At 42.8% G+C, this 24971-nt stretch overlaps 2 protein-coding genes across 4 annotated transcripts in view; both read right to left on the minus strand.

The window, feature by feature from the left end:
• LOC111975389 (RNA polymerase II elongation factor ELL) overlaps window positions 1–11249 on the minus strand; it is a 49360-nt gene extending 38111 nt beyond the window's left edge. The window contains exons 1-2 of the mRNA XM_024003654.2: window positions 10700–11249; window positions 10257–10429 (exon numbers count right to left, since the gene is read on the minus strand). Of these exons, the coding sequence (XP_023859422.1) occupies window positions 10257–10391 (135 nt within the window). The 5' untranslated portion in view covers window positions 10392–10429; window positions 10700–11249. The remainder of the gene's footprint in view (window positions 1–10256; window positions 10430–10699) is intronic.
• A 100-nt stretch (window positions 11250–11349) lies between these two features.
• Window positions 11350–24350, minus strand: fkbp8 (FKBP prolyl isomerase 8). Of its 3 annotated transcripts, none has more exons than XR_011481157.1 (10): window positions 24201–24350; window positions 23327–23573; window positions 23050–23219; window positions 22750–22838; window positions 19442–19662; window positions 14296–14468; window positions 14145–14222; window positions 13945–14042; window positions 12568–12702; window positions 11350–12361 (listed from the first exon to the last, which is right to left on the minus strand). XR_011481157.1 is itself a non-coding variant. In XM_024003655.2 (9 exons), exons 2-9 carry the CDS (start codon window positions 23571–23573, stop codon window positions 12275–12277), a joined length of 1200 nt encoding a protein of 399 aa, XP_023859423.1. In that variant the 5' UTR covers window positions 24201–24346; the 3' UTR covers window positions 11350–12274. The 3 variants fall into 3 exon arrangements, 1 of the variants encoding a protein (XP_023859423.1); XR_011481158.1 differs by having other exon boundaries at window positions 13945–14062; window positions 24201–24349; XM_024003655.2 differs by lacking the exon at window positions 13945–14042 and having other exon boundaries at window positions 24201–24346.
• Window positions 24351–24971: the final 621 nt, after the last annotated feature.

Consider the following 24971-nt stretch of genomic DNA (forward strand, 5'->3'; position numbering starts at 1 on the left):
ATGACAAGATATGAGGCGTGTCTGCTCTGCTAGTTTGTGAAGCTACTTGACAAACATCTCTGTACTAGCAAGACTGGATCACGTGTGAGAAACATGTTTTTAACTCAGCTTATCAATGAAAAACTGGTTAGAAATTATAAACTTATCTTCATCCTTTTATCATACATAGAGCTCAATGCTGTGTAAGGAACGTCATGTAAAAATTCATTCTACCTGCACAGAAGCCAAGAATAACTTGGCCATTGAAACCAAAAGGCTTTGGGCCAAAACAGTGTCAATCATCCCACAAAGGGACACCAAAAGTTCAACTAAATTTCTATCCATTTTATTGAAATAGCCTATTGTAGGTGCAATCTTGAAGGTTTTGGCATGATTTCATACACTGGTTGCTTTTCTAAAAAAGGTTACTGCTTTAGTAACTGGAGGCATCTGGCGGCAAAATATACTTTGATGAAAACCAGCAGCCGTTTGAATAAACACTGCCTATCAAAAAACAAGATGGTACAGCAATAGAATGTTCTGAAAAGGTCTTGATGGTATTCAATTCTTTACAACCTGCGCTTGTCTGACAATTGGGGGATATGTAGGGTAGAGGACGACCGCATCATAAAAGAGGCCACGTTTTAACACATTGCAGTACATTTATATCAAAGCTTCAAAGGATAAAATATCGCATTAGGGCTCCAGATTGGCAATCCCCAGAATGGAGCTCGAGTTCACTATGTACTTCCGCTCAGATGTACAAGCAGAGGAACGTGCTGACGTTGGCACTGCTCAAGTCATACATGGATAACAGTCTGCCATGCTACCTGAGGACTATTGCACAACGTACTTAAACAGCACAAAGCTCTAAATGCTGTATAATAGGATTGGGAGGTATACCGTATTCCCGGGGTATTTGGAAAATAACAGGTTTTTCAATACCGTTTGTATTATACAATTGAGTATTTGTATCTAAGTAAATACCTGCAGTCAACTTGTGAAATACGTTAGAAGACCACATTACTCACTTCATCGGTCACTACTTTTCTTTATGAAGCTTACAGGTAGTCCCGAGTCATGTGGTGTTTGTTTACAAGCACACAACAACGAGAGGTGATCTAGTATGGAATTCACAAATAAATTTGCCAGCCATGTACCTTAACTATTAAGTTAACTGTCTAAAAGGTGCTAAAAATGCACTGGTGTTGTTTTCAGTTTGCTAATTTAGTAGCTAGTTAAAGTGGTTAGTTTATTCAAAATCAGTCTGCTTGGTAACAGCATAGAATCCGCTCCTAGATCAAAAGCCGTGATGTCTGTTTTAAACAAGTAGCAAACTGAGTAGCATTTAAGTTCCTTGTACAGTTTAGGTCAGAGACTGTATAAAATGTTTGCAATGTGCTTGTGCGCATTCTCTGTGATTTTACATGTAGTTGTTAGCATTGCTAACTTCCGGATTACAGAACCTCAGTGAGGTTTAAAAACAGTGCCTCTGTTTAGGCTTGGTCGGCATACCGGTGTATTTGGAAATACCATTTAAACTAGTTCAATACATTTTTATATTWGTAGCTACTTTAGTAAATACCTTCAGTCAACTTGTGCAATACGTTTGCCAATATAATCCTCCAACCACCGGCTTCTAGGGCATTATCACTTAAATACCAGAACAGGAGAAAGCGGGAGCAGGGATTCCAGCTGTGTATTGACAGGGGTCCCGTTTTATATTGAAAGCCAACAGTGTTTTTGCTTCAAGTGATCAAGGATATACAACTATATTTTTCCTTCACAGGAAATGCATTAGAGCAACACATTCAGCAGAACATTTAACTTTATCAGATGACAACAGTAGTGCAATGCTATTTGGCTGGTAGCCACAGATAAATGAGCTTACTATGAAAAAGCCCAAAAAATGCACAGCCATCATATTTGTAATGTTTATCATAGAAAGATTGCAGCCAGCTACATTTCATGTTTTGCTTAAAGTTTAGCTTGCATTTTACCGGAGAAAATAACTTAGAGTGCTGTCTGCTGATAGATGAGAATTATTAAACAGCATTCTGAGTGCTGAAGTGCAACTGAAGCGCAAAATTAGTCTGATGCCGAGCAGAAATCACAATAAGCTTTTTAATTCAGCGTTTATAAAAGCGCAACTAGATATTTTACGCATTCTTTTTATCCTGCGTGAAAACCGTGAGCCCTACATTTAACTTGCAAGTACATGGCTGAATTAATAAGGTGATGGGGCATAATATGTTAGCTTTCTGCCGTGTTTGAGAAGTCAAAGCCCATTGGATGAGTTACATGTATAGTAGCCGCGATATTGATTTCCTTACGTTTCTTCTCCTCTCCGTTTTCTCCGAGCAGAGCAGGCAGGCCTGTTGCCCTAGCAATGCCAGACTCCACAAAGACAGCGTGAAGCCTACACATTCTGTTCGATGCCTTCCTTCAGACAAGCAATTGTCAAAACTGTTCATTTGCAAAATGTTTCTCATTCACATCTCTTGTCAATGTCCCAACTCAACAAAAATGACATCTACCTACACATGCATAACTTTATGGAGCGGGATTGAATGTCTCTGCAATTAGTTTATTTTCATTTGCACTGGTTAGCATATTTAGCTGGTTAGCATATTTAACTAGCAGCCTCCATTGAAAAATGCACTAATACTTGTGCTAATTTCGTTAGCATTCTGGGAAGAAGGCCATTTTTTGGCACCCCCTTGTGTTCATTGCCGGTGTTATCGAATATCCTGGTATGGCACAAGGTCGGTATGACAATCTGGATACCACCCAAGCCTACTGTATAATACCATTCTCAGAGGAGGACTAGACCTAGAAAAGGAAATAATTTATTATTGGATGGTGAAACAGGATGTGTTAAAACAATACTTTCTATATACCATCTTATAGGTTATCCTCCTGGTCAACATGGGGCCAGAGGCCTAAATGAACTGGCAGTGCTCAACTCTATTCCATCTACAACCAATATTTAATTTCACAAAGCAAGAAGCAATAAAAGATTAGTCATTCTGCTGTGTGTTTGGAATAGACAGAAGTCCCCAGAGAGGAAAAACAGGACCAGCCAGAKCTTGGGAACTCACTTCATAGCCGTTTTTTAAWTTTAACTAGGCAAGTCAGTTATGAACAAATTCTTATTTACAATGACGGCCTACACCGGCCAAACCCAGACGACGCTGGGCCAATTGTGCGCTGCCATATGGGACTCCCAATCACAGCAGTTGTGAAACAGCCTGGAAACGAACCAGGGTGTCTGTAGTGACGCAGTGCTTTAGACCGCTGCACCACTCGGGAGTCCTGGGCACAGATATCAAAACTGGAGCACAAGGCATTGTCATCTTAACTTCCCTCCTTTCTTTGCAGTGTCTGAGTAGAAGAGAACTGATTTGGCAGGCGAAAACCTGAGAAATCCATTTGGGAAGTATTTTTCTTTTTGGTTTTGTAGTTTTCTATTCAATGCCATTACAGTATCCATTGACTTAGGACTCAAAATGCAGTTCCTATGCCTTCCACTAGATGTCAACAGTCTTTAGAAATTGTTTCAGGCTTGTATTCTGAAAAATGAAGAAGAGCAGTCTGAATGAGTGGACCCTAAAGTGTCACAGAGCTTTTTCATGCGCGAGACCGAGAGAGTGCCTTTCTTGTTCACATTTATGACGTTARTGTCCGGTTGAAATATTATCGATTATTTAGGCTAAAAACAACCTGAGGATTGAATATAAACATCGTTTGACATGTTTCTATGAACTTTACGGATACAATTAGGATTTTTTGTCTGCGTTTGAGCCTGTGGATTACGCGCAAACGGAGGTTTTTGGATATAAAGAGACTTTATCGAACAAAAGGAACATTTATTGTGTAAATGAATGTCTGCTGAGTGCAACCATATGAAGATCCTCAAAAGGTAAGGGATTCATTTTATCTCTATTTCTGACTTGTGTAACTCTTCCACTTGGCTGGTTACTGTTTGTAATGATTTGGCTGCTGGGCTATGTTCTCAAATAATTGTACGGTATGCTTTCGCCGTAAAGCYAATTTTTTAAAATCTGACACCGTGGTTGGATTCACAAGAAGTTAATCTTTAAACCTATGTAAAATATGTTTTGTTTTCTGAATTTTTATAATGAGTATTTCTGTATTTGAATTTGGCGCCCTGCAGTTTCACTGGCTGTTGAAGAGGTGGGACGCTAACGTCTCACGTACCCAAGAGAGGATAAGACACTAACAGCTTACAGACGTAGGCAATTAAGGTCACAGTTATGAAAAATTAAGACACTAAAGAGCCCTTTCTACTGACTCTGAAAAACACCAAAAGAAAGATACCCAGGGTTCCTGCTCATCTGTGTGAACGTGCCTTAGGCATGCTGCAAGGAGGCATGAGGACTCAAACAGACAGTCCTGGATGAGATTTTTAAGGTCAGGGCCCTCCGTAAGGCTCACAAAATCATTTTAGACCCAAGTCACCCCCTGTACCTGGACWTTGAATTACTCCCCTCTGGGCGCAGGTATAGGGCACCCCTCAGCAGGAAAAATAGAACGAGACAATCATTTGTGCCAGGTGTGATATCCCTCTTAAATAGCTCTGGCAAATGTTCCCATTGACCCCGTAAGGCCAGCAGGCTAGTCTTTTCTTCTTTTTAAAATTAAAAATTTTATTTTATTTATTGGTGCGTGACTGTTATTGAAAGTTGTATTGTCAATCTTGTTTTGTATTTAACGCCACTTTAAATGTGTACATGACACTGCAACAAAATTTCCCCATGGGGACAATAAAGTAAGTAAGTAAGGACTGCAGATGTGGCCAGGGCAATAAATTGCAATGTCCGTACTGCGAGACGCCTAAGACAGCGCTACAGGGAGACAGGACGGACAGCTGAACGTACAGGATGGCAACAACTGCCCGAGTTGCACCAGGAACGCACAATCCCTCCATCAGTGCTCAGACTGTCCGCAATAGGCTGAGAGAGGCTGGACTGAGGGCTTGTAGGCAGGTTGAAAAGGCAGGTCCTCACCAGACATCACCAGCAACAACGTCACCTAGGGGCACAAACCCACCATCGCTGGACCAGACAGGACTGGCAAAAAGTGCTCTTCGCTGATCAGTTGTGGTTGTGTCTCACCAGGGGTGATGGTCAGATTCACGTTCGTCATCGACGAAGGAATGAGCGTTACACCGAGGCCTGTACTCTGGAGCGGGATCGATTTGGAGGTGGAGGGTCCGTCGTGGTCTGGGGCGGTGTGTCACAGCATCATCGGACTAAGCTTGTTGTCATTGCAGGCAATCTCAACGCTGTGCGTTACAGGGAAGACATCCTCCTCCCTCACGTGGGACCCTTCCTGCGGGCTCATCCTGACCCTCCAGCATGACAATGCCACGAGCCATACTGCTCGTTCTGTGCGTGATTTCCTGCAAGACAGGAATGTCAGTGTTCTGCCATGGCCAGCGAAGAGCTTGGATCTCAATCCCATTGAGCACGTCTGGGACCTGTTGGACTGGAGGGTGAGGGCTAGGGCCACTCCCCCCAGAAATGTCCAGAAACTTGCAGGTGCATTGGTGGAAGAGTGGGGTAACATCTCACAGCAAGAACTGGCAAATCTGGTGCAGTCCATGAAGAGGAGATGCACTGCAGTACTTAATGCAACTGGTGGCCAAACCAGGTACTGACTGTTACTTTTGATTTTGACCCCCCCCCCCTTTGTTCAGGGACACATTCCATTTATTTCAGTCACATGTCTGTGGAACTTGTTCAGTTTATGTCTCATTTGTTGAATCTTATGTTCATACAAATGTTTACACATGTTAAGTTTGCTGAAAATAAACGCAGTTGACAGTGAGAGGACGTTTCTTTTCTGCTGAGTTCAGTACTGTCTGTCCATTTTGAGACGCTGTAGCCAAAAGAGTCAGAAATAATCTAAGATAACAAGAAATCTGTCATTAATTGAAGTTTTTGCCAAACTATCATCAAATGGACAAATTATATGCACAAACTCTTCCGAACTGTTCCAGCTGGGAAGCATGAGGACGCCTTTGTGGTCTAATACCAGTGAATATAGGATGAGGTTTATACTATTACATACTGACATAGCTTAAAAGGATAGTTCACCAAAACGACAGCAATCCATGCTTTGGTTTCCCTGGCACCTTCGCCAAAAGCATTTSCCCAAATCCCATATATAACACAAATCATATTAAAGTCACGACACCGATATTAGCATTTCTCACACATCATGTTCAAATCTATAAGTGACTGTAGCGACTCAAATGTTAGATAATTTCAAATGATTAAGAAAATGCTAATATCGGTACCATGATTTGAATGTGAATCAAATGCTAAAAGTTTAGCATTTGGAAGAAGAGTAAGGGAAATAAAACCAAAGCATTTATTGCTTTCATACCTTGTACATAGACTACTTACAGGATAAGGAAACCAATATGTCATTGTGTAATTTGGGTGAATATCCCTTTAAGGGACTACTTGGCATGTCTGTACGGGAGGACTTGCTCAAGGGTACAGACAGATTTTTCACCTAGCGGGCTCTGGGATTCGAACAAGCAACCTTTGGATTAATGGCCCAACGCTCTTAACCTCTACGAGAGACATTTCAAAACTTAATTCCCTCAGCAGTGGACAATGGAGCCTTGGGATGAAAGACATTTAAAAAATGCCACTATTCATCAACTACAAAGCTGCATCCTCTGAAAATCAGCACCAAGCTCAGGCAGGGCAATAAAAGAGAAAAGCTATCCCGCATCGCCACAGATCACAGCGGTCCAATCCCTCCAGTTTAACTACCACACATTTCTACCAGCATGTCAAATGTGCAACCAGAGGGAAAAACTCTAGACCACCTTTACTTCACACAGAGACGCGTACAAAGCTCTCCCTCGCCATCCGTTTGGCAATTCTGACCATAATTCTGTCCTCCTGATTCCGGCTTACAAGCAAAAATTAAAGCAGGAAGCACCAGAGACTCGGTCTATAAAAAAAGTGGTCAGATGAAGCAGATGCTAAGCTACAGGATTGTTTTGCTAGCAGACTGGAAWATGTTCTGGGATTCTTCCATACACCACATCAGTCACTGGGTTTATCAATAAGGGCATAGATGACATCGTCCCCAGTGACTGTACGTACATACCCCAACCAGAAGCCATGGACTACAGGCAACATCTGCACTGAGCTAAAGGCTAGAGCTGCGGCTTTCAAGGAGCGGGACTCTAACCCATAAGCTTGTAAGAAATCCAGCTATGCCCTCTGACGAACCACCAAACAGGAAAAGTGTCAATACAGCACTAGTATTGAATCCTACTACACCGGCTAAGACGCTCATCGGATGTGGCAGGCCTATTGCAAACTATTACGGACTTCAAAGGGCAGCACAGCCYCAAGCTGCCCAGTGACACAAGCAAAATTACTTCTATGCTCACGTTGAGGCAAGTAACACTGAAACATGCATGAGAGCATCAGCTGTTCCGGACAACTGTGTGATCATGCGCTCCGCAGCCGATGTGAGTAAAACCTTTAAACAGGTCAGCATTCACAAGGCTGCAGGGCCAGACGGATTACCAGGACGTGTAGTTTGAGCAGTCGCTGACCAACTGGCAAGTGTCTTCACTGACATTGTCAACCTGTCCCTAACTGAGTCTGAAATAACAACATGTTTCAAGCAGACCACCATAGTCCCTGTGCCCAAGAACACCAAGGTAACCTGCCTAAATGACTACTGACCCGTAGCACTCACGTCTGTAGCCATGAAGTGCTTTGAAAGGCTGTTCATGGCTCACAACAACACCATTATCCCAGAAACTCTAACCCCCCTCATTTGCATACCGCCCCAATCTCTATTACACCCTACACTACCCTTTCCCACCTGGACAAAATGAACACCTATGTGAGAATGCTATTCATTGACTACAGCTCAGCGTTCAACACCATATTGTCCTCAAAGCTCATCACTAAGCTAAGGACCCTGGGACTAAACACCTCCATCTGAAACTGGATCCTGGACTTCCTGACAGGCCATCCCCAGGTGATAGGGGTAGGTAACAACACATCCTCCACTCTGATCCTCAACACAGTAGGCCCTCAGGGGGTGCGTGCTCAGTCCCCTCCTGTACTCCCTGTTCACTCGTGACTGCATGGCCAGGCACTACTCCAACGCCATCATCAAGTTTGCCGATGACACAACAGTGGTAGGTCTGATCAACAACGATGAGACAGCCTATAGGGAGCAGGTCTGCGACCTGGCCGCGTGGTGCCAGGACAACAACCTCTCCCTCAACGTGATCAAGATAAAGGAGACGATTGTGGACTACAGGAGGACCGAGCACGCCTCCATTCTCATAGACGGGGCTGTAGTGGAGCAGGTTGAGAGCTTCAAGTTCCTTGGTGTTCACATCAACAAACGATCATGGTCAACACACACTAAGACAGTCATGAAGAAGGCACGACAAAGCCTATTTCCCCTCAGGAGACTGAAAAGATTTGGCATGGGTCCTCAAAAGGTTCTACAGCTGCACCACCGAGAGCGTCCTGACTGGTTGCATCACGTAGGGCCCAGTACATCACTGGGGGCAAGCTTCCTGCCATCCAGGACCTCTATACCAGACGGTGTCAGAGGAAAGCCCTAAAAATGGTCAAAGACTCCAGCCACCCTAGTGATACTGTTCTCTCTGCTACAGCACAGCAAGCAGTACGGGAGCACCAAGTCTTGGTCCATAAGACTTCTGAACAGCTAATCAATGGGCTACCCAGACTATTTGCATTGTACTCCTAACAATGTAGCCTAGTCTTTAAATTAATGTTTGTTTAGTGGGCAAGACAATGCAACAGAATTATGAAACTAATAGGCAATGCGCTTCAAAGACAAGCACAGCAGGATATCATTCATGTTCTTATTACCTACATCAAGGACACTTAAGTGTTACCAGGGTAGGTAGCTGATGTCAAATATCACTGGCTGTGTTGGGCACTTCCTCTTCCCTAACTTAATTTAAAGACAATCATAAAAACACTTGCCATACTACCTATAAAACTTGTTTGTTATACTGTAGCTAGCTTGCATGACCAGGCTTTTCTCAGTCAAATATTTAATGAGCCAGCCAGCCAGCTCCCCAATTAGAATCAAGCAAGGGAGGAGTAGAATCAAAAAAAGGTAGGGAGGGGACCTTTTATATTGCTAGCTAACATAATTCTCCAAGTCCATGACTGACTATCATCACCACAAGAACATTGTTATTTACTAGCTTTTAAAAATGATAATCGCTGTAAATGGGAGAAGGTTAAACTGACCAAAACTGCAAGATCGAGCAGGCAATTTGGGCTACTGATTTCTAGCCTTAAAAGCTCACTTTTCAGGACTGTCAGAAGCAACAGAGCAAAGCAACGTAACCTAGGGATTTTTATTGCACTTTACTTGTGGATTACAATTCATGCATAGCTGGCTAGGTAGCTAGCTGATGACATTGCTCGCCAGAGTTTAATGTTAACTCGGCAAACTTAGCTAGCTACTAAACTTTTCCAAATGTCATCGATTGGCCAAGTTAGCTGTTCAACACCACTAGCTATCGTTAACTGTTTTTAGCTAACTAGACTGCTAACTACATAAAATATATGGTTGTTATAACGTTCGCCCCTAGCTCGATTACAGACCCCGAATCAAAGGATTAACAGCATATCTAGGTAACAAGTTGGTTAGTTAATGTTGGCTAGCTAGCTTACATTGCTACCTACCTAGTTAATGGAGTTGACCGTTAACTAATCGATTCCGACTAGTGGTTGTAACGACAAAAACTATATAGCTGAATTCCTACCTATGCTGACAAGAACACTTGTTATGCGAGTTAGCGAACCTTCGGGATAAAACTAGCGAGCCTTCGGGATAAAGCTAGCTAGTGTTATATCTGAAACACATTGGTAGCTACCAGCCTCGTTTGCCACTACGTTCAGGTTTTTAAAAAAGTTAACTAATCTGTATAAAAATAATAAATAAATAAAATATTGCTCAATTGCCTAGGTAAAAAGGACTAACTTTTCTAGTGAGTAATTAACTACCATCTAACTCATGTAAATAAAATAGCGTTAACGCGATAACGTTGGCTAAGTGACTATCGAACCAAATAAGCTTGCTGGCTAGTTCTAGTTGAGCTGGCATGGTTTGGCAGTGAAGTAACGTTACCATATCCACTGCTAGCTCTGTCAGCCACCCAGCAAAATAGACCCAACGTGTAGTTAAATAACAATGTACTTGAGTTAACTTACCTTGCTGCTCTGATAACCTTCAAATGCTTTCAAGGCGCTGTCAGTGAGTTTTACGTGAAAGACGGAGACATTACTGCCATTGCTCACTCGTCCACAAGACAATCCGTAGCACTGCTCCTCCTTCAACGCCGCCATCTTGCTACCATTTCCTCCACGCTCACGCACGAACAGCACTGTGTCGTAAACGCACAAACCTATCATTAGCTTAACAATGAATATTCATGCTACGTGCATTGCGTGATGAAGTCACAAGTTAAATTGAAACATGCTAAATAATATATATAAACATATCCACGTGACATAAGGTCGACACATTTATAAGGAGGATTAATCATAAACTGTTTATTTACTTCAATATAATGAGGCATTGAGAATAGAATGTGAATCATTAAAAACATGAGACATGTCTGGTCAGTGGCTACCAAAGTAAAGCAGATACACACCAGAGATCTGCAAGGAAGAAACACTCGGTCACTGGACAACGTCAACGAGACGTCAATGTCTGACTGAATCCATGAGTTGGGAATGTGCAGTCAATAACAAATTGGTACAAAAAAAAAAAAAAAATTGGACATGAGAGGAAATGCTCTAGTTTGCTAGCTGTAAAGCCAACCAGCAAAATAGATCCAAACTCATTCCATGGAGGGTAGCTCCATTGTACTTGATTGATGAATTAAGATCACTGATTAGTTAGGAATTCCCCTCACCTGGCGGTATAGCTCTTAATTGGACACAAATTGAAAGAAAAAGCACTGCCCTCAACGGAATGAATTTGACACCCCTGCTCTAAGAAAATGAGTACCTGTTGTCTGACACATATACAGTTTATATTGAAAACGAGCAGTGTCAAATATAAAATAGACAAACAAAATCAGTGTTTTCTACCTCCTGTAGTGTTATAAATCCATTTACTTTGACAGTAACAAGCGCTCATTTGACTTAAGTGTGTAGGCGTGGAGTCTATGTACTGTAATAACAGGTGATGAAGTGCTCCCAACCTGTCAAACAGAGATTGACAGTTGTACGGGTGACAAGACAACTTAAAGATTAGATACCAAAAGGTTGATTATACAAAAAAGGGTGTGGCTCATAGTAACAGAATTGACAAACTTTTATTGAAATAAATACAAAATTAACAAATAAAGGAATGTGAAACTCAAACTATGTCTGCAACACTTGACTGTCTTGACATATAGTCTGTTGTAGAGAAAACATGATACTTTTCATTTGGTGAGAAGTATCATGAATATAACACATATCATGAATATAACAAGTATCCTGAATATAACAAAATGATAATCAAATAGCCATTTTGTTAAACTGACCTAAACTAAAATTAGATTTAGAAGGTACACCCTTCAAAGTTTGTTCTCAGAATTATCAAAACTGAGGTATTCTCCATTGACTTAGAGTTTCTTCTTTCTTCCATTTAAAAGAATGTGACAGTTTCCGTCAACCAAGACTGTGTGGATCCCAGGGCCAGATAATACAGCATCTAGATTAATCTCATAGCCATCATTGGCACCGTCCCAGTAAAAGATCAAAAGCAGAATACGAAGAAAAAATGATCAGCAATAAAATAATTGCACAATCATATGCTTTAAAAATATAGGACCATATCACATTCGCTAATTTTAAATAACTTTGACCGATCATTCATAGAATTCTCATTTCAGAGTGCTCAATCAATTTATATTTAGAATCATTACCATATAGGAGCAATTAACAATTTGTCTCTGGAAATAAATGGTCATATGCACATTTAAAAAGTGGTAAGTACTTTTCATATACAAATGTTTATTGTATAGTATTTGTCATAATTCTCCCAAGCAGTGACAGAACAGTGTGAGAAACTTATGGACCGTCACACTAAAGGTTGTGGCAGATAAAGCCATTTCTGTGCCCCCTTTTTTTTTTTTTTTACCAGTTCCAACAGGCACTGCCAGATGTCCAGTTGCTTTTTGTGGGGTCCCACTGTGGAGGGTGCAGGCAATCACCAGAAAATGTATTGGTCTAATCTAATTTCTGGCAGCTATGACAACTGACAAGGCGACACCTCCGATGGCTACAGCCGTGGCACCGAACAGCCATTTCCAGCTGACACCCTGGGGACAAAAGAAAATAAAAATGTGAGGCTTTATGTTGACTTGGAAGACTGTTTCATCACTTTGACATACATTCAAAAAGGTAAGACATCCATGTACACCTCGAAACATATATTTCTGATCCCCAGCTGGGTTCAAATAACATTTTATGCTAGCATCAGTTTGTTGACATGAGCAGGTTAAGCCTCATGTGAGGACTGTCTCACCCATGATGACCTGGCCTGGTGTTTCTGCATGCCATCGCTGCCTGGGTTGCCTAGCATCTTCTTGTACATGGCCTGCTCTGCGCCTTTCTGCTCCGAGTYCTTCTTCACCAGCCTGGAGAGTTCTGAGTGGATGGTCTACCCCAGGAGACAGCAAAGTGTGAGAATAAGCTGCAGGCGTACTACTCTACCCCCTTCCCACAGCCTGTGTATATAAAAACACATTCACTGATGACAACCCATTCCCAATGCCTCATGGCTTCATTTATACACCATAATAGTCAGGTGTTCTGTTAACTGCAGGTGGCTTGATTATTAGCAATTGATGTTATTGTAAAATGAATATTCGTGCCAATACAAATCCAGCCAACAAAAGGGTAGTAAGTTAACAGCTTCCCTGCATGAGCAAGCCCCTTCATATCAAGTCTTAGTTATTTTTCTCAAGGGTTTGTGAGTGGGAAATTTAGAACATTTTCACAGTACTGGCCAAAATGTCCATTACAGCTTCCAAGGAGCTACTTACAGGCACTGTGTTGTGTACAGAGGGGGGTAGAGAGTTTGGGTAAGTCTCTGCTCTTAGGGTCTCATCTCCCACTGCTGCTAAGATTAAATGGGTGCTTCACAATATCAGGTTTCTACAGGGCATTCCCATGTTCAAATCAGCCAATACTTCTGGTCATGTACACAACAGTAATGTTTGAGGACAGAAATTACATAACTGCTGCAGTTCTTGTCATCTTTCCCCATTTTACAAAAACTTTTGTATTGAGAAGATAAAGGCAAATTGTGTTAATTAAATTAATCAATTCAGACAAGAAAACGATAACATCCATAAAAAATATAAAGTAGGGAGTGGACCACAATTTTTGCATCTAAATATGAAATCTTCTAATCTAGACCATTGAGATTCTACTTGCAATGGTTTACTGCTCCTAATCTAAAACACTTCAGCAAAAACACCACCATAAACATTCCCAGGCAGCCACACTTGAGATGGTGTAACCAACTCTGTGGTGCACCCTGCAGCCCAGTCCAGAATGCAAGAGCTTGTCTAATGCTAATAGAAAATGTCAACATATGAACAACTACCAGCCCAACACACTCATGCACTACATTAGTGTCCAAGAAGAAGAAAAAGACTGTATGGGACAATTGTACAAGGCATTCTGTCAGAGCATGATTTCACATTGGTGTGTGGGACTGAAAAAAATACAGGGGCGGCAGGAGTGAGTGGGGGGGGGGGGGGCATGAGTGTTAAGTATTAACATGCAGCTGGTCCAAGTAGCAAACGCGCTGTGGTTCGCTCTGTCAGATTTCCCTGTGCAGGGAGCAACATGTCTAAGCAATGCTTAGATTTCACCTGGGCATCGATAAACCAACCTATTTACAGCAACAACACGAAATCAGATCCACCAAAATGATGAGTCTGCAGTCCACCTGGTTTCCTTCATCACCAATATTAGAGAATGTGGCACCACCTGGTGGATGTCAGAAAGAACTGCAAAAACATGTGGTCCTGAGAATTTGTTTTCATTCCACATCTTTCTAAATAATGATTTTGTGAATGTTGAGTGCAGTACCTTGTTGCTTGGTTCCAACTTCAGGGCCATCTTCAAATTCCTTATAGCGTCAGCATATTCTCCTTGCAAGGCCAATACCTACAGATACAGAAGTCCATGGTGATGCTTTCAGACATGCACACTCAAATACATTCAGTTGTGTGATACCTACCTTGCCTTTGCGGAATAGGGCTTTGATGTTGTCTGGCTGGTGGGCCAGCACTGAAACACAGGACCGTAGTGCTGCTTCGTAGTGATCCAACTTGAGCTGGGCAGCTGCCATGTTGTTTAGACACTTCACCTTAATGTCCATCAGCTCCTCCTCTTCCTCTGGGCTAATGTCCACTGAAACAGCAGTCACACACACACCATCAGTTGGAGCCACGTGACACATAGTTTGATACGTGTCATTTCCGGTCACAACTTGCGACTTGTTTACGTGCTGCTGTGCGTTTTGTTGCTAACCTTACTTTGCTACCTGACAACGTTACGTTTTTTACTAACCGTTTATATTTTGTTTTTCCCCTCACTCAACTTTTCACTTCGGACGCTTTATCTGGACATGGTTCGTCAGGACCTCCACCAGCCGAAGCTAAGGAGTAACATTAACATGATGCCTTCTAATTGCAGTCGCAGTACTCATAATACACAGGAGAACGATCGCCTTACGGCGAGGATAGCTGTGCTGCAAGCCCAGCTTCAGACACAATCGTTAGGCAAGGGTAATGTCAGTGTAGGAAAGGATGAAACAGCGTCTGTGCCACCAGTAAGTACAGATAGTAGTATAAATCCCCTCGCAGTCCCCGCAGCCGGACAACTTTCTCATGGCTTCTGGAGGGAAATGCTGTAGGAATGCTCAACCGGTGTCGCTCATTCAGCCGACAGAAACTTTCAACCGGTTCTCCCCATTAAGCAGCGGGTCGGAGTCAGAGGCCGAGCCTTCTCTGGTCTCTACTCCTCCCGTTACGGGGTCTGAAGCCACCCACCATTAGCTCTGACAAATTGAAAACCCTAGTCATTGGCGACTCCATTACCCGCAGTATTAGGACTTGTAATGAATCATCCAGCGATCATACACTGTTGACCAGGGAGCAGGGCTACCGACGTTAAGGCTAATCTGAAGATGGTGCTGGCTAAAGCTAAAACTGGCGAGTGTAGAGAGTATAGGGATATTTTTATCCACGTCGGCACCAACGATGTTAGGATGAAACAGTCAGAGGTCACCAAGCGCAACATAGCTTCAGCGTGTAAATCAGCTAGAAAGATGCTTCGGCATCGAGTAATTGTCTCTGGCCACCTCTCAGTTAGGGGGAGTGATGAGCTCTACAGCAGAGTCTCACAACTCAATCACTGGTTGAAAACTGTTTTCTGCCCCTCCCAAAAGATAGAATTTGTAGATAATTGGCCCTCTTTCTGGGACTCACCCACAAACAGGACCAAGCTTGGCCTGTTGAGGAGTGACGGACTCCATCCTAGCCAGAGGGGTGCCCTCATCTCATCTACGAACATAGACAGGGCTCTAACTCCCCTAGCTCCACAATGAAATAGGATGCAGGCCAGGCAGCAGGCTGTTAGCCAGCCTACCAGCTTAGTGGAGTCTGCCACTAGCACAGTCAGTGTAGTCAGCTAGGTTATCCCCATTCAGACCGGTTTGTGCCTCGACCTAGGTTGGGCAAAACTAAACATGGCYGTGTTCGCCTTCGCAATCTCACTAGAYTAAAGACCTCCATTCCTGCCATTATTGAAAGAGATTGTGATACCTCACATCTCAAAATAGGGCTACTTAATGTTAGATACCTCACTTCCAAGGCAGTTATAGTCAATTAACTAATCACTGATCATAATCTTGATGTGATTGGCCTGACTGAAACATGGTTTAAGCCTGATGAATTTACTGTGTTAAATGAGGCCTCACCTCCTGGTTACACTAGTGACCATATCCCCTACGCATCCCGCAAAGGCGGAGGAGTTGCTAACATTTACGATAGCAAATTTCAATTTACAAAAAAAAAAAGACGTTTTCGTCTTTTGAGCTTCTAGTCATGAGATCTATGCAACCTACTCAATCACATTTTATAGCTACTGTTTACAGGCCTCCTGGGCCGTATACAGCGTTCCTCACTGAGTTCCTATCGGAACTTGTAGTCATAGCAGATATAATTCTAATTTTTGGTGACTTTAATATTCACATGGGATAGTCCACAGACCCACTCCAAAAGGCTTTCAGAGCCATCATCAACTCAGTGGGTTTTGTCCAACATGTCTCCGGACCTACTCACTGCCACAGTCATACTCTGGACCTAGTTTTGTCCCATGGAATACATTTTGTGGATCTTAATGTTTTTCCAATACCCTAGARGTAGTCGCACCCCTAAAAACATTTGTCATAAGAAACTAGCTCCCTGGTATACAGAAAATACTCGAGCTCTGAAGCAAGCTTCCATAAAATTGGAACGGAAATGGCGCCACACCAAACTGGAAGTCTTCCAACTAGCTTGGAAAGACAGTACCGTGCAGTATCGAAGAGCCCTCACTGACGCTCGATCATCCTATTTTTCCAACTTAATTGAGGAAAAAAGAACAATCCAAAATGTATTTTTGATACTGTCGCAAAGCTAACTAAAAAGCAGCATTCCCCAAGAGAGGATGGCTTTCACTTCAGCAGTAATAAATTAATGAACTTCTTTGAGGAAAAGATCATGATCATTAGAAAGCAAATTATGGACTCCTCTTTAAATCTGCGTATTCCTCCAAAGCTCAGTTGTCCGGAGTCTGCACAACTCTGCCAGGACCAATGGAGACACTCAAGTGCTTTAGTACTATATCTCGACACAATGATGAAAATAATCATGGCCTCTAAACCTTCAAGCTGCATACTGGACCCTATTCCAAATAAACTACTGAAAGAGCTGCTTCCTGTGCTTGGCCCTCCTATGTTGAACATAATAAATGGCTCTCTATCCACCGGATGTGTACCAAACGCACTAAAAGTGGCAGTAATAAAGCCTCTATTGAAAAAGCCAAACCTTAACCCAGAAAATATAAAAAACTATCAGTCTATATCAAATCTCCCATTCCTCTCAACATAAAAAAAAAAAGCTGTTGCGCAGCAACTCACTGCCTTCCTGAAGACAAACAATGTATACGAAATGCTTCAGTCTGGTTTTAGACCCCATCATAGCACTGAGACTGCACTTGTGAAGGTGGTAAATGACCTGAATGGTGTCAGACCGAGGCTCTGCATCTGTCCTCGTGCTCTTAGACCTTAGTGCTGCTTTTGATACCATCGATCACCACATTCTTTTGGAGAGATTGGAAACCCAAATTGGTCTACATGGACAAGTTCTGGCCTGGTTTAGATCTGTCGGAACGATATCAGTTCCTCTCTGTGAATGGTTTGTCCTCTGACAAATCAACTGTAAATTTTGGTATTCCTCAAGGTTCCGTTTTAGGACCACTATTGTTTTCACTATATATTTTACCTCTTGGAGATGTCATTCGAAAACATGTTGACTTTCACTGCTATGCAGATGACACAGCTGTACATTTCAATGAAACATGGTGAAGCCCCAAAATTTCCCTCGCTGGAAGCCTGTGTTTCAGACATAAGGAAGTGGATGGCTGAAAACGTTCTACTTTTAAACTCGGACAAAACAGAGATGCTTGTTCTAGGTCCCAAGAAACAAAGAGATCTTCTGTTGAATCTGACCATCTTGATGGTTGTACAGTCGTCTCAAATGAAACTGAAGGGCCTCAGTGTTACTCTGGACCCTGATCTCTCTTTTGACAAACATATCAAGACTGTTTCAAGGACAGCTTTTTTCCATCTACGTAACATTGCAAAAATCAGAAATMRTCTGTCCAAAAATGATGCAGAACCCACTAAATAAACTTCAGTTAGTGCTAAATACGGCTGCTAGAATCCTGACTAGACCCTAAAAATTTGATCATATTATTCCAGTGCTAGCCTCCCTACACTGGCTTCCTGTTAAGGCAAGGGCTGATTTCAAGGTTTTACTGCTAAACTACAAAGCATTACATGGGCTTGCTCCTACCTATCTTTCCGATTTGGTCCTGCCGTACATACCTACACGTACACTATGGTCACAAGACGCAGGCCTCCTAATTGTCCCTAGAATTTCTAAGCAAACAGCTGGAGGCAGGGCTTCCTCCTATAGAACTCCATTTTTATGGAATGGTCTGCCTACCCATGTGAGAGACGCAGACTCGGTCTAGACTTTTAAGTCTTTATTGAATACTCATCTCTTCAGTAGGTACTATGATTGAGTGTAGTCTGGCCCAGGAGTGTGAAGGTGAACGGAAAGGCACTGGAGCAACGAACTGCCCTTGCTGTCTCTGCCTGGCCGGTTCCCCTCTCTCCACTGGGATTCTCTGCCTTCAACCCTATTACAGGGGCTGAGTCACTGGCGCTCTTCCATGCCGTCCCTAGGAGGGGTGCGTCACTTGAGTCACTTATGTTGTCTTCCTGTCTGGGTTGGCGCCCCCCCTTGGGTTGTGCCGTGGCGGAGATSTTTGTGGGCTATACTCGGCCTTGTCTCAGGATGGTAAGRTGGTGGTTGAAGATATCCCTCGTGGTGTGGGGGCTGTGCTTTGGCAAAATGGGTGGTGTTATATCCTGCCTGTTTGGCCCTGTCCGGGGGTATCATCGGATGGGCCCACAGTCTCTCCTGACCCCTCCTGTCTCAGCCTCCAGTATTTAATGTGTCAGGGGGCTAGGGTCAGTCTGTTATTTCTGGAGTATTTCTCCTGTCTTATCCGGTGTGAATTTAAGTATGCTCTCTCTAATTCTCTCTCGGAGGACCTGAGCCCTCGGACCATGCCTCAGGACTACCTGACGACTCCATGTTGTCCCCAGTCCACCTGGCCGTGCTGCTGCTCCAGTTTCAACTGTTCTGCCTGCGGCTATGGAACCCTGACCTGTTCACTGTGATTACTATTATTTGACCATGCTGGTCATTTATGAACATTTGAACATCTTGGCCATGTTCTGTTATAATCTCCACCCGGCACAGCCAGAAGAGGACTGGCCACCCCTCATAGCCTGGTTCCGCTCTAGGTTTCTTCCTAGGTTTTTGCCTTTCTAGGGAGTTTTTCCTAGCCACCGTGCTTCTACACCTGCATTGGTTGCTGTTTGGGGTTTTAGGCTAGGTTTCTGTACAGCACTTTGATATATCAGCTGATGTAAGAAGGGCTATATAAATACATTTGATTAGTAAATTACAGGGAGTCTTGTGCCCAGGCCCCATCCAAAAACAGTGCTTTCGCAAATAACAAAAAAAATCTGTCACCACGGTCACCTTTAGAGCTGGACTCGGTGATCTGCAGGGCAAAGCCATAAGAGTTTACAGCGAAGGCGTAGTCTCCTCTCTGGTAGTAGACATTCCCCCTCTCCCTCTTCTGCCCAGCCAGGGCGACCCTCTCCTGGGGGGAGAGGAGCTCAAGGTCGATGGCCTCAGTGGCATCCAGCAGCTGTACCTCCAGGGCCAGATCAGCATTGGGAAGCACCTCCGGGGCAAGGCTGCCAGTGGAGACAGTGGTGAAGGCCAGGGCAGGGAGCACACAATCAGAGAGCAAAGTCAGGTCGTGTACTATAAGCAGTGAGCTCAAGACAGCACCATTCCACTCACGGCTCTTTCTTAAAAAGGGAAGAGTGCTGAGGAGTTTAGCTCCCATTAAGAGGAACACAAGTTAACCCTTGTGTTGTCTTAAGTGTAAAAAAAATATGACCCACCACTGTTTAACAGAGAAATCCCCCTGAATTATATTCTTTCAACTTGAAATTTGATGACTTTTCCTATTGACCCCAACATTAGAAAAAGGGAAACATTGCCTCTGCTCATATTTCCATTAAAGCTGTACACCACCAGGGTACAAAGACTATCTTATGGTTATTTTTGACCCGGCAGTTCTAAAAATCATTTACACCACAAAAACGCACACGAAATTTAGATTGTGTTAAATCAGTAGCACACAGACAAAACTAAAACGTTCTTGTGCATGTGCAGGATCTCCCCTCCACATGATTCAAGTTCACAGACAAAAAAAACTATTTCAGAGAAAATAAACATGGTTTACTAATGTGGAATGCAGTCAGAGGCTATAAAGGTGCTGCAGATGACAGTCCCCCCCAGTTCTCTCTTTGCTGAAGCCATAAGTGCACGTTTCAGTGCACAACAGGTCGTAGATATGATTTTTTCAGATGTCCAGGAGGAAGAGAACAATGATTTAGAAGAGGTATCTGTAGAAGATAGGGAATAATACAACCCAGAGCACGATGCATCATCTTCAGATGAAGAAGAAATACCCAAGCTGAAGGAGACATTTGTCAAAGAATAGAAAAATAACATGGCCATTGTTACCATATGACAACCAGGGCAGGATGGCAGCACAAAATGTCATAAGGCTGACCCCAGGGCCAACAAGAGATGCAGTTGCCCATGCCCAGGACATCGCCTCAACATTCTATATGTTCATCACACCAGCCATCGAAAAAAAGAAAAATCAGCCTGGAGATTACAGATGGAGGGTTCCCGTAAATATGGAGACAACTGGAAAAGGATGGATGAGATTGACCTGCGTGCCTACATAGGGCTGCTATGTAGTCTCTGCGATCCAGAGAGTGGAAGGGCGATTTTCCATGCCACTGAAAGTCTTTCACACTTTCTCAACAATGCTACGATTTGATAACCGTGAGTCAAGACCTGCAAGACGTGTGGGAGACAAACTGGCGGCCATAAGAGAGGTTTAGGAGAAGTTGGGGGAGCGTCTGCCATACATGTACAACCCTGGGCCTGCAGTAACAGTGGATGAGCAGCTGGTTCCATTCAGAGGTACATTTTTATTTTCATATCTGTAATGTAAGTGATTTTCACTGTTAATTGTATAATGTATTGCTGTAATATCATTGATTTATGTGATTGTTTTCTGTGACGCTGATACTAATCTCTTTTGTCAAAAGGTCACTGTCCTTTCCAGCAGTATATGCCCAGCAAAGTACAGCATCAAGATATGGGTGGTCTGTGACACACAATTCAGCTACGCTTGGAAGATGCTAGTCTACACAGGGAAGCCAACCAGTGGAGGCCCGGAGAAGAACCAGGGGATGCGGGTTGTGCTTGATGTGACAGATGGACTGAGGGGGAACAATGTCACGTGTGACAATTGTCACCTCTTATGAACTCAGCCAGCAGCTCCTGAAGAGGAAGATCACCATGATTGGCACAGTTAGGAAGAACAAGCCTGAGCTCCCCCCTGCACTCCTCGCAGCAAGGGGGAGAGAGGCCTTCTCATCAAAGTTCGCCTTCACCCCCACGCTAGTTTCTTACCTCCCAAAGAGGAACAATAATGTGGTCCTCCTGAGCACACTGCACAAAACGGCTGAGATCAGTGATCGTGAGGACAGGAAGCCAGCCATCATCTTGGACTACAACCACAACAAAGGAGGCGTGGACAACCTGGACAAGGTGATTGGAACTTATAGCTGCAGGAGGATGACGACCAGAGGCCAGCGGGCAATCTTCCATAACATCATTGATGTGTCCTCATACAATGCCTTCGTGATATGGAACAAGATCAACCCTACCTGGATGCCTGACAAGCGGAACAAGAGGGTGTTGTTCTTGGAGCAGCTGGGAAAGACACTTGTAACTCCACAAATTCAAAGGAGGGAGCGCCTCCTTCGCACAGCAGCGCTTGTGAAAGCTGTTCAGGGGGCGAAATATTGTCCTGAGCCACCTGAGGCTGCAGCAGGCAAGATGAGATGCCAATTCTGCCCCCCAAAGAAGGACTGTAAAACAAATACTATGTGCTGCACATGTGAGAAATARATCTGCAAAGTCCATGCACACACACTTGCATACTGTCCTACATGTGCTAATTACAGTTGATTGATATTCTTCACATTTTTGTTTTGTAGCTATTACCTTATTTTATTCTTATTTATTGTTTATACACCTTGTAGGTGGGGGAAATGGTTCCAAAAATGGGAGAAGACTAGTATTTTGTAGTCGAATTCCTCATTGTACAGTATATAAGAATATATCATTATGTTGCCAAAAAAAATTGAGACTTTTATTGTTTCCCTTAAATAAAATGCATTCAAAACTACTTTCTGCACATTTCTGCTACTTTCTTAGGCTATACAAGTGCCATCTCTTGCAATTTTTTTTTTGTGTTTACACCTATGCAGTACCTTTGGCAATAATAATAAAAAACCTCTTATGACAGGTGTTGTAATAAAAACGAGTGGTGTCCACTGATTAAATGCAGTCTTTCTGCATTGTGAAAAGGGAAAACCCAGATATTCACAAAGTTTGTGATGAATGACAGGTTGTTTCTTCATGCTAAATAGATTTGGGGTTTAAAATTCAATTAAGCTGCTTTATTTTAGGGGTTTAGTGAAGGCGGGTCATTTTTTTGTCCCTTAGGACAAGGGGAGTATACAGAATGTTAAGACTACACAAGGGTTAATGATATCTACTCTGATGTCATGAAGCATAGCAAGCATTTCAGAGTTATCTTAGAATAGATGGCTTGTTTGGGTAACAACAACGAGACATGCCAGTGAAACCACAAAGAACCAGCAAGATTAAGAAACCCTCCATACCTCCCCAGGGCACCATATGCATATTTAGCGTCGGCTTGGACGAGGGCCTTCTCCCCCATTTCCATGAGCTGCACTATGAGATCCAGAGCCTGCGAGAAAGCACACCAGAGTTAAAGCCTGATAGTTATACTTCTCATCTTAAATCAAAGATCAAAGTTGTAGGCATTGCTGGTGGATAAAAGCAACACTGAACATAAACATACATTTGTTCCATTTACATTTCTCATATCTACTCACATCACTGCATTGTATAGAATCAGATCAGATTTGCCTTCACTTAAAAGACTAAGTAGAATGTACCTGGATGACATCACCATCTCCCAGAGTGAAAGACAGCTCCGGTTGCTCTTCTACTAGAGTCCCATCAGCCAGTGAAGTCTTCAGGTGAATCACAACATTCTGGCCTTTTGTGGGCCTGCTGTCTGGCCCATTCCCTGCCCGCAGAACTTTCTTCCTTAGCTGGCCATTACCTGCAAATAGATAAGTGAGAATAAGCCTAACCAAATGGTGACGACTGTCAATCCATGATCATTGTCTTTTCTTTGACCTATAGGAAATATAAAGGTCATTTTGCTACCTAGTATATCCATCCACTCATCTACTAGAGATGAAGGGCTAGCATCTTGGTCCTCTGCAGGCTCTTTTTTWGTCTTCTTCCCACCCCCAGCATCTTCCAAAGGAGGAGGGTCATCATCAATTTCATCATCATCCAACATCTCAAAGTCTTCCCCACTGTCCAGCAGCGAGGCTTTCCCTGACTTCTTCCCTCTTAGAATCACCTCTAGGTTATCACTAGCACCAGTCACATCCTCATTGTCAGTCATCTGTTGAAATGTCAATGTCAGTTAGAAATACAGCAGAGAAAAGACAAGCATGTTTTGGTAAACAGCATAAACTGTGCCTTTCAAATAAAGGGGTGTTATTTGTTATACACACTGGAATTATACAGTGCACCTTGTTTAGAAAGAATGGATTGCTGTGGTTTGACCAGATTCCTCTATGATTCTGGGTCTCGTAACGTTAGCTCGTTACCATAACAGTGAAGACTCATTGCGTTTCTTAGAGAGAAAAGCTCGAAAACAGCCAGTTAGCTAGCTTGCTACAGTAGCTAGTTTTGTCAATTAGCAATAAATGTAGTTAGCTAGCACTGTGCATAACTAGAGCCAATTACTAGTAGCTAGCTAGCACATTTCATAAGCAAGTTAGCATGAGCTATATAGCTAACTGTTCAAATTAAACTAGTATCAGTTATTTTAAATAATTTTGGTGATAATGTTCAGGATTTCAGTGGGTGTTTTMAGAACTTTGAGAAGTTTGTTGTTATGAGTTAGCTAGCGACCAAGCTTGCCTGTTAGAAGGCTAGCTAGTTAGTTGCTATCTTATACAAAATTACCCCTCTGTAATTGTGTCCTTCATGTTTATTTTAACGATGCTACAGTGAGTACCCTTACCTTATGATATGCTTGATAAAAGGACAGAATGCCTGATCGAAGTGTTTGTGACGATAGCTTGCTTTGCTTGATGCTTCTGTCATGCGATGGCAGACTCTTCCTGAGTTCACTTTGGGCCTAAACCAATAACCTAATTTAGCAGGCGTAGAAAGACTTGGCCTGACATCGTTCCTTTATTTCTATTGGCTCATCCTCTGTAAGCGATCACGCAATTGGTAGATCCAGGTGACAGTCAAACAGATTAATTGGCTGTTCAAACCAATGATATAAACCCTGGATTGCTGACGCTCTGCACTTGCAATTGAGAGCCACCAGCCACCATATCGAACCCCACAGTGAAGGTGTCATATTACCCGTAAAACCTAGCGGTCAAACAGGGAAATGGTTCCATTAATTTTTCCCATAGGGGATTTTAGAAACACTTAAAATAAGGGCTGTGTTTCACGTAGGTTTACCCTGGTTTTGAAAACCAAAAATCGCTTTCGGACAGGGTGACTTTTATCAATATATTCGGCTCTATTTAATCTGATTCGAAAATGTTAATTAGCGTCAAAGTAGACATCATGCAAAACTACAAATCCACGCAAGCTCCTGCACGCCAGGACACCTTTGCTAACAGGTATTGAATTGTAAATTAAAAACTTGCACAAGACTGTTCACAGAATTGTCCATTTAAAGAAATGGTGCCAATTTATTCATTACTATGTTTAGCTAGCATTAGATAGTTAATCCAGAGTTTTTACCTTTACCTCGATTCAGCAGTCTCATCAT

Source organism: Salvelinus sp. IW2-2015, linkage group LG16 (genome assembly GCF_002910315.2).
Source record: "Salvelinus sp. IW2-2015 linkage group LG16, ASM291031v2, whole genome shotgun sequence".
NCBI lineage: Eukaryota > Metazoa > Chordata > Actinopteri > Salmoniformes > Salmonidae > Salvelinus > Salvelinus sp. IW2-2015.